Source organism: Haliotis rubra, unplaced genomic scaffold (genome assembly GCF_003918875.1).
Source record: "Haliotis rubra isolate DU_JTF1 unplaced genomic scaffold, ASM391887v1 Scf174, whole genome shotgun sequence".
In the NCBI taxonomy this organism is placed as follows: Eukaryota; Metazoa; Mollusca; class Gastropoda; order Lepetellida; family Haliotidae; genus Haliotis; species Haliotis rubra.
In genome coordinates, this window is record NW_025765714.1 from 253,652 (window position 1) to 267,150 (window position 13,499).

The 13,499-nt window shown below is 37.9% G+C and overlaps 1 protein-coding gene across 1 annotated transcript; it reads right to left on the reverse strand.

The window, feature by feature from the left end:
• Nucleotides 1-2,590: 2,590 nt before the first annotated feature.
• On the reverse strand, nt 2,591-12,781 carry LOC124272871 (gamma-butyrobetaine dioxygenase-like). Its single transcript, XM_046708090.1, has 11 exons — nt 12,776-12,781; nt 7,944-8,038; nt 7,129-7,253; nt 6,403-6,551; nt 4,812-4,936; nt 4,415-4,555; nt 4,185-4,245; nt 4,016-4,069; nt 3,859-3,927; nt 3,567-3,671; nt 2,591-2,698 (listed from the first exon to the last, which is right to left on the reverse strand). Exons 1-11 carry the CDS (start codon nt 12,779-12,781, stop codon nt 2,591-2,593), a joined length of 1,038 nt encoding a protein of 345 aa, XP_046564046.1.
• Nucleotides 12,782-13,499: the final 718 nt, after the last annotated feature.

A 13,499-nucleotide genomic window follows, 5' to 3' on the forward strand; every position in this document is an offset into this window, starting at 1 on the left:
TCTTTATTGTGTAAACACTAATCAGTTTCCAGCTCTGTAAATATTATATTAAAATAATATTAAAATATCTGATAAATTAATTACACCAGCCACATCACATAACATCTATGAATTATACATGACTAATGTACAAAGGGAACATTAGATAGAGTTAAACTGAACAGATTAACTCGTACAGATTACAATGTATACTTAGGTTGCCGACACATTACTGTCTCCACAAATTATCAAGATATACAGTCAATATATACAATATGTACACCTGACTTACCACTGTGTGGCAATGAGATGGCAGCGATTAAGTTGACAGTGTCCAATCGGGATATTCTACAAATGTTACACAATGATGAGCAACCAGAAAAATGGCAATACAAATACAGGACATAAGTTCATGGATTAAAAAGAGAAATTATATTACCTTCAAAGCTGGTAGAATATCTGAACATTTAAATATGCTTATATACTACTAGTCAATAACACACACACACTCAATGGCAAGTTAATGTGTTGGTTCAACAGAGAAATATATCTTATCAAAGATTTAATTCATATACAGCTATACAGACATATATATAAATACATGAATATGAAAGCAAAACACAAACTGACCTTATAGATACATAAATAGAAGTGAGGTCCACAGTCACTCATTCCACAAAAACCAAACTATTCGCTCAGCATAACGTGTAGGACCTCTGACTTGTAAGAGTAGTATCTGATAACCGCTTGATGAAATAAAGTTGAACTGTAGGCAAGGAGACTTTATAATAAGGAAAATAAGGATATGGGACAAGGCAGACAATGCAATGCGCTTATCATTAGAGTGACAGTGGCTATGGTGAAGTTAAGAGTTATATAATTGCTGGGGTAAATCTATTGTTGCTTTCTGTATACTGTGTACGTGTTAAGCTTGTACAGGCACTTAATGGCCTAAAACATATTTCTAAAATATTTACAAAACAAGTATAAAATCATACACATGCATGCACGTCGTCATATGAGCGAAATATTCTCAAGCACGACGTTAAACCCAATTTCACCTCACCTCTGGTCCAGACTCGATTATTTACAGACCGCCGCCATATGGCTGGAATATTGCTTAGTGAGGCATAAATCTAAAGTCATTCACTCACTTTTACAGTAACGATTACACCCAAGAGAGATTACATATATAAGTATAACAGTTAATTCAATAGAACCTTGACCATGTTGAATTTATTGAGAAATCTTTATGTCATGAATTTGTTTACATAACGCACGTATATGTGGTGCACACTGACAATAGTAGAAACAATTTGTATACCTAGAATGCACACGAATAAACAGACAGAGACTTGAGGACATTTAATGTTCACGATATATTGTGTACACCTGGAAAAAGGTTAAGCACCCCCAGTTATTTGTACAAGTCGCATGTTTCGGCTAGCATTAGTGGTGTGCACACACAGTACGTTTTGTTTGTAAAGCTGCATGGTTTTGTTTGTAAAATCATGTCTTGACTACAAGAAAACACTAAAAGGACGGTTTCCTTCAACGTTATAACATGAATATGGCCCATTACACAAATCATCTGTTTTGGCTGATACATGCTGCAAGCTTGGATAACTGCCTGTACACCACGTCGCATACAACCACACCATGACGGAACCCCCCACGAACTGCGAAAAAGTTCTCGCAGAGACCCAGGAAATGGTAACCCGTGGTGCTTTAGAATTTAGAACAGTGCTTGTAGCGAATGTTTGAGTGAGTGGCGAGTGAGCGTCGATAGTCCCCTTTCTTCACGATTTGACCGCCTCCGTGGTGTAGTGGTTAGAGCGTCCGCCCGGAGAGTGGAAGGTCGCGGGTTCGATCCCCGACCGCGTCATACCAAAAGACGTTAAAATATGGTACTTGTTGGTCCCTGCCTGGCGCTCGGCATTAATGGGTACAACAAGGACTGGTCGGCTCGGAGTCAGTATAATGTGTCTGAGTGGGGTATTCATGCTTCACTGCGGCATGGTATCTCAGTGAGCTAGCACTATAACACCAGCTTAAGTCTGGCTAGTACAAGCAGCCGCACATACACATACATACGCATGCCCGTCGTCATATGAGCGAAATATTCTCAAGCACGACGTTAAACCCAATTTCACCTCACCTCACCTTCTTCACGATTTGAAGTCAAACTGGGTTGTCCATTGGTTTCCCTGTATTGTCCGACTAAACGACCTGAGAGCTGTGTAGTGGACACTCATTTCCGACCAGATGCTTTAAAGATACTGGAGTTATGCATACGAACAACTTGCCTCTCTGGCCATCGGATAATATTCCCATCCCATTTTCAGGGGTGCTTAACTGTTTACCAGGTGTACATACAAACACAAGAAACTGGATAATTACTTGACTCCAGCAATGTCAGTTTTTATTTCAGCATTATCTGGTGCATACTTTGCCGCAAACACCAGTCATTTGATAATTAGTGATTCATAAACACAAGATTACCATATAGTCGGATTCGCACAACAGATTTGCTTTTAGCATTCTAACATCATCGTGCTCTGTGCTGTATCTGTTCGAACTAGTGGAATACTTGTGTCCAAGTGAAATAAACCTATTGCCAGTCGAGATTGCCAACCCTTGTTGCCAGTTTCCCATCTCCCACTGTGTTGGTGTAAACCTGTACTTGACTTTTGAATTCGTCGATCTTGACATAGCATCCCTGTAACAAACTTCCATCCATGTTGACTACCAATCATGATCATGGGAAATATCATTCTTCATGGTCCCGTACAGCCATTAATAGTGAAACTGATATGGTTATAATCATATGCAGCTGGAATCTATAAACAATATATGGGAACTTCTGATAATTGTTTCAATATATATAGGTAATAAGAATAACGTGTTAATTACAAATATCTACCAAAACCTTTAAATGGCACTTACAAAAATAGCCAATTATCAATATTACACAGGGTTCAAAACGTAAAGTGAGCTCTGTCTGATGAGACATGAAAAGTTGGCTATCTAACAAACTCCAAAGAATATATTCCTTATGGTTATTTATCGAAGAGACAAATATTTTACACTTGTCATTATTTTGTCAAAACGAATCATTTCACCTAGAAACCGTAACTACCCACCAACAGTCCAATTCGTACAGACGGAGCTCAACGATGTTTATAACTTAACAAAGTATACCGTCATTAATTGTAACTGAGATTATTTTTTAAGCTTTGGCCAAACTGCCATGCTTTAGTTTCTTGAATATACTGTTATGCAAGACTCTGTAACTGCTTAGGAAAAATATTCTATGTATATATTACAAAATCGTCCTGTTTTCAAATTTATGCCTGGTTAATATGGCCAATTCACGTGCACTTTGCTACAAGTGCAGAGTTCTACTTCAAAAACATCTTTATTCATTAACTAAATGTTTTCGTTTTGTGTTTGATGCAGTTTCATTTAACGAATGCCTTCGTTTAGGTATTGATTAATGACAGATTTCTTACCAGACGGACTGCGTTTTATTCTAATTAATAAGATACGAGGGTATGTGTTTTGCTGAATCCTCAAGTACGAAATACCTGCAAGTGCCTATGGCCCGATTTTGCATCATAATGATGTCGTCCGTGAAGAATACGTCTGTTATTGAATGTGATTAGGTCTCCCTCCTCCAGACGGCAGTTATACTGAAATACGAACATATAATTCTACTACACAGCTGCTCACCCAAATACGTTTGTGAAAACAAACAATCAAGTTGGAAACACATCAACTCCGTTTCATAATAGACAACTTACATAACGTTGTTACCTAATCCAGACGAGACCCACAATGGGCAGCATCCAAGAAATCTGGAAATCTCGTTCATACTACCTGATATGGGAATGTGTTGACCATTGTGGCCATGCACTTGTAGGCTCTGTAGTAGTCTTCCACGTCTTCCTGAAACAACACATATAGGGGATAACTCATAAAAGAACTTGATACATTCCATAGCATTGAAATGCAAAGGCAGTTCTTCGGCGTTTACCTCTTTTGTCATCAAAGGCCCGATCATACCAGGATGCCAGGTCACACCAACAATCTGTAAAAGGCAAAACACGTAGTCAATATATCTCGAATATATTAACTATAGGTGTTGTCATTTACTGGGTTTATTTTTTTGTCGTCCTAATGAATCATTACACAAAATATAATACCTTTCCATCATGGTTGAGAGCAATGTGAGGTCTTTGGTACACCATATGGAATTGGGCATCTCTGAAAGAGAAAGTAAGCATAACTGAAGTTTGGGAAATTAAAACTATGATATGAATTCGCATCTGATATTATATACAGCATACAATTATTGATTTAACTTGAGGTTCATCTTACTAGTTATCGACCTTGGACAAGTTATATTCACCGGGGCGAAGTGTGTGAACATTACCTGGTGTAAAAAGTATTGTCGAATGTTGCAGGTATCCGTACAAGACTGTGAAATTCCTCGGGATGTGTTGTTCTCAACGTCTCAGCAACGTGGAAGACGTCAACAAAGAAGGAGTCACCACCTTGTACTTCCTTGTCAAATCTGAATGCGAATAAGGTAAATCAGCGAACACATATTCATTTTTACCTAACATGCCGTAACATGTTTTCAGCGGAGAATATGTCTTTATTATTTCAAGTGGATCAGGTGTCGCTTTGACTGATCGTGTGTTGGTTAACATGTTGCAAAGAATCGGTTTCCTACCCGCAGCGATGGAGGTGGAAAATTGCCGATGTACACTCTTATTTCCCTTTAATTCCCTTAAAAACATTTTTCTTAAACGTTATATTATTTTTACCTGAGGCAATGAAGAAACTGGATTCCAGGTGGTGATTCATAAGGTGTTTGATCCATGTGCAACTGTAGACGTTGTTCGCTATAGGCCACATTTACAGGGTTAGGTGTGTCTCTCACATCAAATGTCTAATGAAGGTAAACAAAAAGTGTTATGTTCTATAAATCTGGAAACACAATGGTCGAGGAATACAATGTCAAGAGCGTATAAATACGTATTTTACGTATAAATATATAAAACACATGAGGTTTTAGAGATAAAATGATAAAATAATCAGGTGATACCAGAAAATTATATGTAGTCAAAACTTTCTCCACTGAAGAGGGTATATTTTACATTTATAAACATTGTTTTTTTTCATCTCAGAATATGTACTAACCTGTCCATATACAGTCGCATGGACTGGGCCAATTCTCTCTGCCACCTATTGCAAAGTAGCGTACGTGTTACGTTTTGTCAGAACAATGTATTGGACTCGTGTCAAATCATGCACATGCATTAAATGAGATACAGGTATATGGAAGAAGATACCGGATCCAGAGTTTACCCTTGTCAATGCATTCTCTTTAATATGGTTCCCTCATACTCTATGTCAAGTATTATTTTTATTCTGATATTAACACACAGACACACTTACACACACAACTATGAACAATGTCCTCACCTTCTTTCCCTCGAGGACGCGAGTAGGAACCTCTTTCACCAGACAAATGCCAACTTCGTTGAGTATTTTCAACCACCTCGAAACGAAGGGTAATGGAAATAAACAATACATTAGAAAAAACGTTACAAATAATACAATGACCACGTCATAATTGTTTCATATTGTTGAAGCAATTCCATTACCAAAAACACCAACAACGTTTTTTGTGTAGTTGAAGTTTCCTTGTTCGTGTTAATATTATTGAAAGGATGAACCGATATCACTTTACACCCGAATCCACAGGAAATCAGTAGTTAGCAACAATGAATGTGGTTGTAATATGATGAGTGACAATCCGCCATGTGAAGCATTGGGATCACCATCGATCGTCATTCTAGTCGTCACTTATGTGTTCTTCCCCGTAAAGGTCGTATCACAACAAATACACGTGTTTTGTGTTATACGAGAACACTCAGTCGCAAACTCACTTGTAGAGTCCTAACTCGCTTTTCATTACGTCGCTGTAAGCAACTTCTGGTATTGAAGGCTGTAAAAGAAGCTCACCGTTAGTATTTATCCTTCATTCAGCTGGTTGGTTGTCTAACGCTGCCCACAGCAATATTCCAGCTATATGGCGGCGGTCTGTAAATAAGCAAGTCTAGACCAGACAATCCATTGATTAACACCATGAGCATAGATCTTCGCAAATGGGATACGATGACATGTGTCAACTAAGTCAGCCAGCCTAACCACCCGATCCCGTTAGTCGCCTCTTACGACAAGCTTACCAATTCTAACCCGGATCTTTACGGGTTCCTCCATTCAGTAACATACACGTGATGAATCTCATTCAAAGACACAGTTACACAATATGTGTACCTGAATTTCAAAGAAAATATCAATTCATGAGTCAACTTCATTTATTGCAGCTATGCTATATGAAGCTATAACCTTGGCACTTGTATTGAAAACCATGTTCATCTCTTCTTTCCTTTCCTCCCGATCTCTGTCACTGTAGGAGTAGCGCTTCAGGAAGGGCGGAGGAAAAACGCCAGTATGATTCGGGTCATCACTCCAGGTCACTGTCAGCACTTTGTCTCCTGTAAGAAAATATCCGGTTAGGCCTCCAGTTTAGTTCGTCTAATTGAATGAAAGTTAATACAGTTTCAGACCCAGTTCACAGTCATGGATTTCAAATCGCATTCCGTTTACTTAAGCTTCTTCGTGAAGTCAACACTAGCCACACATTTCCAATAACCAACTACCAAACACATGTTTATATAATCAGTTCACAAAAAGCTCTTTCTTCACATGCCCAAACCAGTTGACAATTCGGAGAAGAGAATTCGCTTTGCTGCCGCTGTTGACTATTCACTATATCTTTTCCAAAATGTCCATTATCTATTCATTTGAAAATTTAACTTATGATTCTCTGAAACACGTCTGAGATAATCATTTTGGACATGTTTCTACAAAAAGTTGTTCCATCTGTTCTGTTTGCTAAGGATGGAGAGGAAGTCAGTTACAACCGCACGCTTACTCTGAAGTAATATTTAGAATATTCATCGCTGGTATCAGGTCACATATTGCCGGAATATATACTGAACGATTTGCATGCTTCCCTAAAGAGACAATTAAAACATAATTATATAGTCTTCCTCTGTGTGAGGCCTGTACCTTCTGTCCCTGCATGTACAATTACTGCTTCAACATCAACATCGTGGAAGTTGACTGAGGGCAGATTTGAGGACTGGCGACAAGATGGGCAGTGACACGACTGTCTCAACCACATGCTATGGTACCTACAATCGATTGAAATCTTTCAAACCTACAGTCCATAGAGTGATACAATTTGACATATAAACACCCAAGCAGTTTCTTTGATCATGACGACATGTAAGACAATTGTGCTCCCCTCCCTGTTGATCTGTTATTTATATACACGTTTCTGATCAGGTTTTATGTAATCTTAATGTTGTATCTGATATCCCATGTTTTACTGATTTATTCACCGAAACAAGTTATATCAATTACCAGTGAGACCAACTGACCTGGAAGCATATTATTGACACAGTCTAAAAACAGTATCAACCTTAATGATACTTTCATCAACAAAGATGTTATTATGAGCATCCATATCATTATTCTGACTGTGATATTGTCTCATGAAGTGGCAACTTTATTGGGATTTAGTTCCTGCAGACGCTTTCTATGGTTAATTCATAAATAGATTTATTGAAGATATGTCTTGAGCTCTCAGCTCTTGGCCGCACTTTTACAATTTACTGAATTCATTTCAACTTGTCAAACCGTCAGCGATAACACATGAACTCAGACAAATTCATTTAATTGATATAATTTCGACACATCAAAATCAAGATTTACTTTTAGTTTCTCAATAAAGCTCTATAAAATTTGAAAGTCAAACCCATCGCTCACGTGTTCGTACATGAGGTTAATGTAAGCAAACATGTTATGTGTCAGAAGCTGACCTTGAATGGGTGCCATTGTTCCACTGTATCTCCACGTTCTTGCCACCATCCAGCACAGACACACCAAATATCCGGGCACCGGCGAACCTGGCATACTAACATCAGATATGCAGAGAATTCATAACAAGTATTTGTTAATATGTGAAATACCAACCAAGTCTAAATTGATCAAAATTTTGTCAAGTCTTTGTCTGTTCGTCATTTCAATCATAAAAGTTTTCCCTATTTAGAATCTAATTAAGCAAAATTGTTAAATTATAACGGTATATCATGCGTAAAGATAGATTTATTCCTTAGCTGTTTCAAGCAAATATGGAACCACATGACAGCTTGTGGGAAAATCCATTCGCCAAGGCGAAGTATAACAATTCTAAGACAAGTTGAAAAACGTGTTGAAACATGCTTGAAACTGCAATAACGGTAACCGCAAAGGAAAAGGATTTCTTCTGTTGAGACTGATGATATATTAACCGGTGGTATTATAAGCGGTGATTCATACTATACTAGCGGACTTGAACATTACGTGTGTGCCCCTACATATATGCGAAACGGATATTACAGGAAGAAATCAAGCTGTGAGGTTCGTCTCCTGAGTTTTTATTATGATATTTGTTCAAGAAGAATACATTTTCCGTTGTTTATAAACTGTTAGACGACATCGTGTGCACATCTGACAAAAATGTACCTTTGACAGTTATCTAATTTGAATGTTTATATCATTTGAGTATGACATTGACTTCTGTCAAGAGCAATTAATTGAATTAGTTACATTATAACCATTATTAACTGACAAAAGGCGTTGAATTCGGTGTGTTCCGTTAGAATGCCAGTATTCCTCCGGCTGAGGGCGTAACATTAAATGCTGTTCTAACTCACTTCTATCTGACAAACATGACTTGTTCATATGGTGATGAGATATGACTAGCTGCATTTTTGTAGATTAATTAATATTGACGAAGTGAAAATATACAATGATAAATAACATTATCCATTTACCTGATGCAGCTTAAAAATATATCATTAATTTATCTTTTTAATATCTGTCACATAGATTCATCAGCATTGTGTATATTTTCCACATTTACTGTTTCACTGTTTCACCAGTGTGCCTGAAAGTGATGCATTTTTGATACATCACGTCCGAATTCATCAAAGCCGCAATCGATGCTATATTTCTTTTTACTTACACTGAAAAAATATACAGTCGATATAGTCATGTAGCTAATTTAATCTTGCTTTCCTATTGCACTCTTCCAAAATAGTAGGGGATACTCGAAAACAAGTTAAAACTTCAACAATAGTTAACGATAGTAGTTCCTACTGAACGCTGTAGGTCATTGTTAATAATGAGCCTGATGGGAACACATTTCACCCAGGATGATGATAGTAGGATGGAAACTTTCAGAGGATTGGTGTTTGAACCTGTAATGCGTAATACTGACACGATTTCAGGTGTCGTGGTTGGTGGCCTATCCTAATTATGCACACGCCTTTCCTATCATGTACCAGAAGTGTTCAGTGGGGGGAAAGGTCAAGGCTCATTGCTACCCATGGCATCATATGGACGTTGTGCTGAGTGGGTAAGACTTGACGATTCGTGCATTGTGAGGACGGATACTGCCACGTTGCTCTGAACGATGAAACGTCGACCAAGATATTAATATATGAGGGCTCAGTTTGAAAAAACACAATGCAAATGAGGGCTCAGGTTGGCATTGGTTTGGCGTTCATTTCTGCAACGCCTGACACGACCACGATCCTGTACTCTTGCTGTGACATTTGGGGTTTGCTGCTACTTGTTCTATTGTTTGCTAATCACAATCTGTGAACCACCTATCGTACTGAACCACCTATGTATAAGCTCCGCCTCGCAGACGCCTAAAATCTAGACTAAGTGTATACACAAACAATGATGAAATGAAGCAAGTCACAACTGCATGGATGTGATTGAATGGTCAAGAGAGATTTATCCAACTTCCCTGAAAGAGTTAAAATAGGACAAAACATCATAGTCAGGGGGGTGGCGGTACTGGACCATGCCATGCGAACAGCCGGGTGTGTTTTGGAGTTAATATATGGTTTTTTTCCCAGGTATAATCCTTCTTTCACTTTGGGATGTTTGTGATAACCACTATCTGTGTTCTTATACTTCGTATTAACATGTTTTCATAATCCCCTACTTGTTTTGAAGAGTATATGTCACACCTCTTTTTTCTTTTGTCAGTCTGAGCTACATCTGTACTGTAACAAACAACTTATATTATTAATCAAAGTGATATTCATATGCCTTTATCGACATCGCATGGCGTACTGTAAATGACTCCAAAATAACACATACCTCTCTTTCCCGATATAATCCTCTATCCACCAGAGATTTATAATGTGGCGTGGGCACCGATGAATCTAATATATAGAGAGAAATTTTAATGAATGTAGGAATTTCATGTAAGCACAACTTGCAACATGAGTTGAAACCATCAAATTTGTGTCAAGATAAAAGAAACGGTGAAGCCACATGGATATATCGACCCAGTGTATGTACTAGGAAACACATTCAGTCGTCTGTTTGAACTGGCTTAAAACTAATATACAAGTAAGATACAGGCAGTGGCCATACACAGAAATAACATGGCAGATGAAGAAAGGACAGTTGCCACTGGCATACTGTAAACTCTATATAGTCAATATAAGCATAAAACATCTTTCCGTGGAAGGATGTTTGGAGCGTTGCTTTCAACCGGAAAGTCATAACTTTGATACTTGTAGCTATGTAATAGTAAGACTTGGATATACAAAATCACCTTCATACGTGGCTACTGTTCTCGATGAAGCTGTATATACCACTGTCTTGCATTTGAACTTCGCCTGGTATTTTGCAAAATACGAGGACTTCCTCGGGGCACAGGCAGAAAGAACACGGAACATTGTACAGTCTCAGTAGGGTCTGGATGAACAAGTGATCCACTGATACCTAGCTGTAAATAAGTATTTGCATTCAGATTTACTTGGGCATGGACAATATCTAAAAGTAGCCCTCATATGAAGTTCTTGCCAAGAAGAAAGACGACTTCATTCATGTTTGATGGCTGCACTAACTGCTTGATCTACTTGCAACTGTGCACGAACCATGACAAGACCTGGCCTAGAACTTCGTGAACAACACTAGGTCTAACGCTGTATTACATTGTTTATACTTTGATACATGCAGTCGCGGCTGTATATATATATATATATATATATAAATATACATATATATATATCATCCGCATTAGGACTCAATTCGATTCAACTGATTCAATGTTGATGTTAAGGTTTATACATTCATCTTTACTGCTAGTTTTTTATACACCTTCAGCTATATTTGACCGTACCATGTTAAAAATGTTTCATTCATTCATATTGTCTTTTTATATATATAATACGTATCATCCATAATACCCAATTACAACCATGCAGAAATAGTCCCTGAGTGCAAAATAAGGTACAATTCATCCATCTTCAGCTAAAAATAAATCGTACTTGTGATAAAATATACTGAGAGGTATATGTAGACAGAGGCAGCAGAATAGTGTTTCGTGCTTAGTGTTGATACTCCAGCTAGAATAGTCTTGCATGCCTTGTCTTTACCTTTAATTGTCCGGATAGCTTCAATCGACCGCTACTTCAAACCGTCATCGCCTTGTCACTATTACCAGCACAAGTCATGACCTTACCTGTCGAACGCGTTAAGCAACATCCGACTAACACAGTCAGCTCGTCATCTAGCTAGAGTGTAACACCAGTGCCGCAGTACCAAATCAGCATGTGATTCTGTTAGCACGGGACGAAAAGCTGGATAGTACACTATTGAAATAAACGTAAATACAGCGTTTCCTAATATTTCCCAGCTGTGGACGCATATTTCATATGAAGCTGTACCTTTCAAACATACGATCATCATATGTTGCCGAATGCACAAGCACCGTTTTCATGTAAGCTATGACCGAATTTGCAGACATTTCCAAGCCTGAATTCAAAAGTTGATACTTTTTTTTAATTTTCCCGGGTTAGAAATATGAATATTTCTTTAGGAGGGGAAACATTTGCAAAGGTGGAAATTTACAAATGTGTTTATGCCTTGGTATCATGCTGGATATTAAGAGTATGTATTTGAACAGTTTTTATCTGTTCACATTACTAGTGCTAAAAGAAGATGGTCACAGAAAGTTTCCGCTATGTGAAATACCGGTTTGTTGAATTTTCAAAAAATGCTAAAACCTTTGAGATCAAGGCTCATATGACCTCCTGACGATTCCACCGATAAGCTCTGGCTAAGCCAAACATTGCTATGCAAGCGGACACGTTTCCATTAGGTCACCAGCTAAATCACTTCAACCTTCAACCCACTGACAGTTCGTTAGACAAATGTGAGTAACAGAAAATGGCTACAGACAGGTCTTGAGTCTTCAAGCGCGTGTTTAAATGCTGTGATTCTGGGGTTCGATTATTGATTTAGGTTATGCAGTATATTATTACTGTCTTCCGGTTTATTGGGGTTATTTGTAACCAATGATAACATTACAATAAGCGAGATACACTATTTAGTAAAGTTCTTCAATACATGATTACTGCATTCTCAGTAATCACTGTACCTAAGGTGTGCGTACACAGCATCCCAACATGGCGGCAGGTAAGATCGCTTGGCGATTATTCCCCTCGAATTAGCAGTCTTCCACGTGTATACAATTAACATTAACTGTTAATGCAGCAGCAGTAAACATCTGTATGAAACATAAGAACTGACAAAGAGCATCTCCTTTGTATTATAACATAAAATCGACAAATTGAGTTACCGACATCCTCGCGCGATTTTGTAAATGCTTATTCTTCAACACATAGACATTAATAAGCTAATTCAGTGCATTCAATGTATTCACACCATCAACGTTTATCAGTGTGCTAAATAATGTTGATTGTATACACGTGGAAGACGGGGAATAATCGCCAAGCGATCTTGCCTGCCGCCATGTTGGGATGCTGGTGACGTGCGTTACCAGCAGCACTTTACGTACTGTGAGTAATTTTAGTACTCGTATTCTGTTAGAAAGAAGAATGAAGCCGAGAAAATATATAATTCTTGTCAGGTGAATGTTATCATAAATAACTATTTATCCAAGCAAAGCAAAACTTCTGGTTGGCAGTCTTTTCAAGGGAGATAAATTTTAATATCAAAAGTGACTAAAGCGTTCATAAAATAGATATTTCCCATATGCTGCTTAAAGCTGTTTGAAATGTTCTCTTGCATTCTTTTTCACTATTTATATTGTATTTGTACCATTTGTTTGTATTCATTCACTGTTATGTAAACCTTCTGTGAAAGGAGGTTTGTCAAACAAAACATGTACATGGGGCTGGATGCCTTAATACTGTAATGCAAATTTTGAATCTTGAATCTTGAATGTTATCACTTGTGATATTCTCAAGGCGTGGCACAGATTAAACATTCACGAAGAAGGAAAATATCCTTTTAAGAATCCATGCAGTTCCCTTGGATATCACCATACAAATGTTGCTCAT

Bases quoted from the DNA above. Each gene is read 5' to 3' on its own strand.
- LOC124272871 (XM_046708090.1), bottom strand. The intron at 4,556-4,811 runs GTAAAAATAATA...ATTCGCATTCAG, and splicing joins CAGTTTCTTCATTGCCTCAG to ATTTGACAAGGAAGTACAAG. The intron at 3,672-3,858 runs GTAGTATGAACG...TTCGTATTTCAG, and splicing joins TCAACACATTCCCATATCAG to TATAACTGCCGTCTGGAGGA.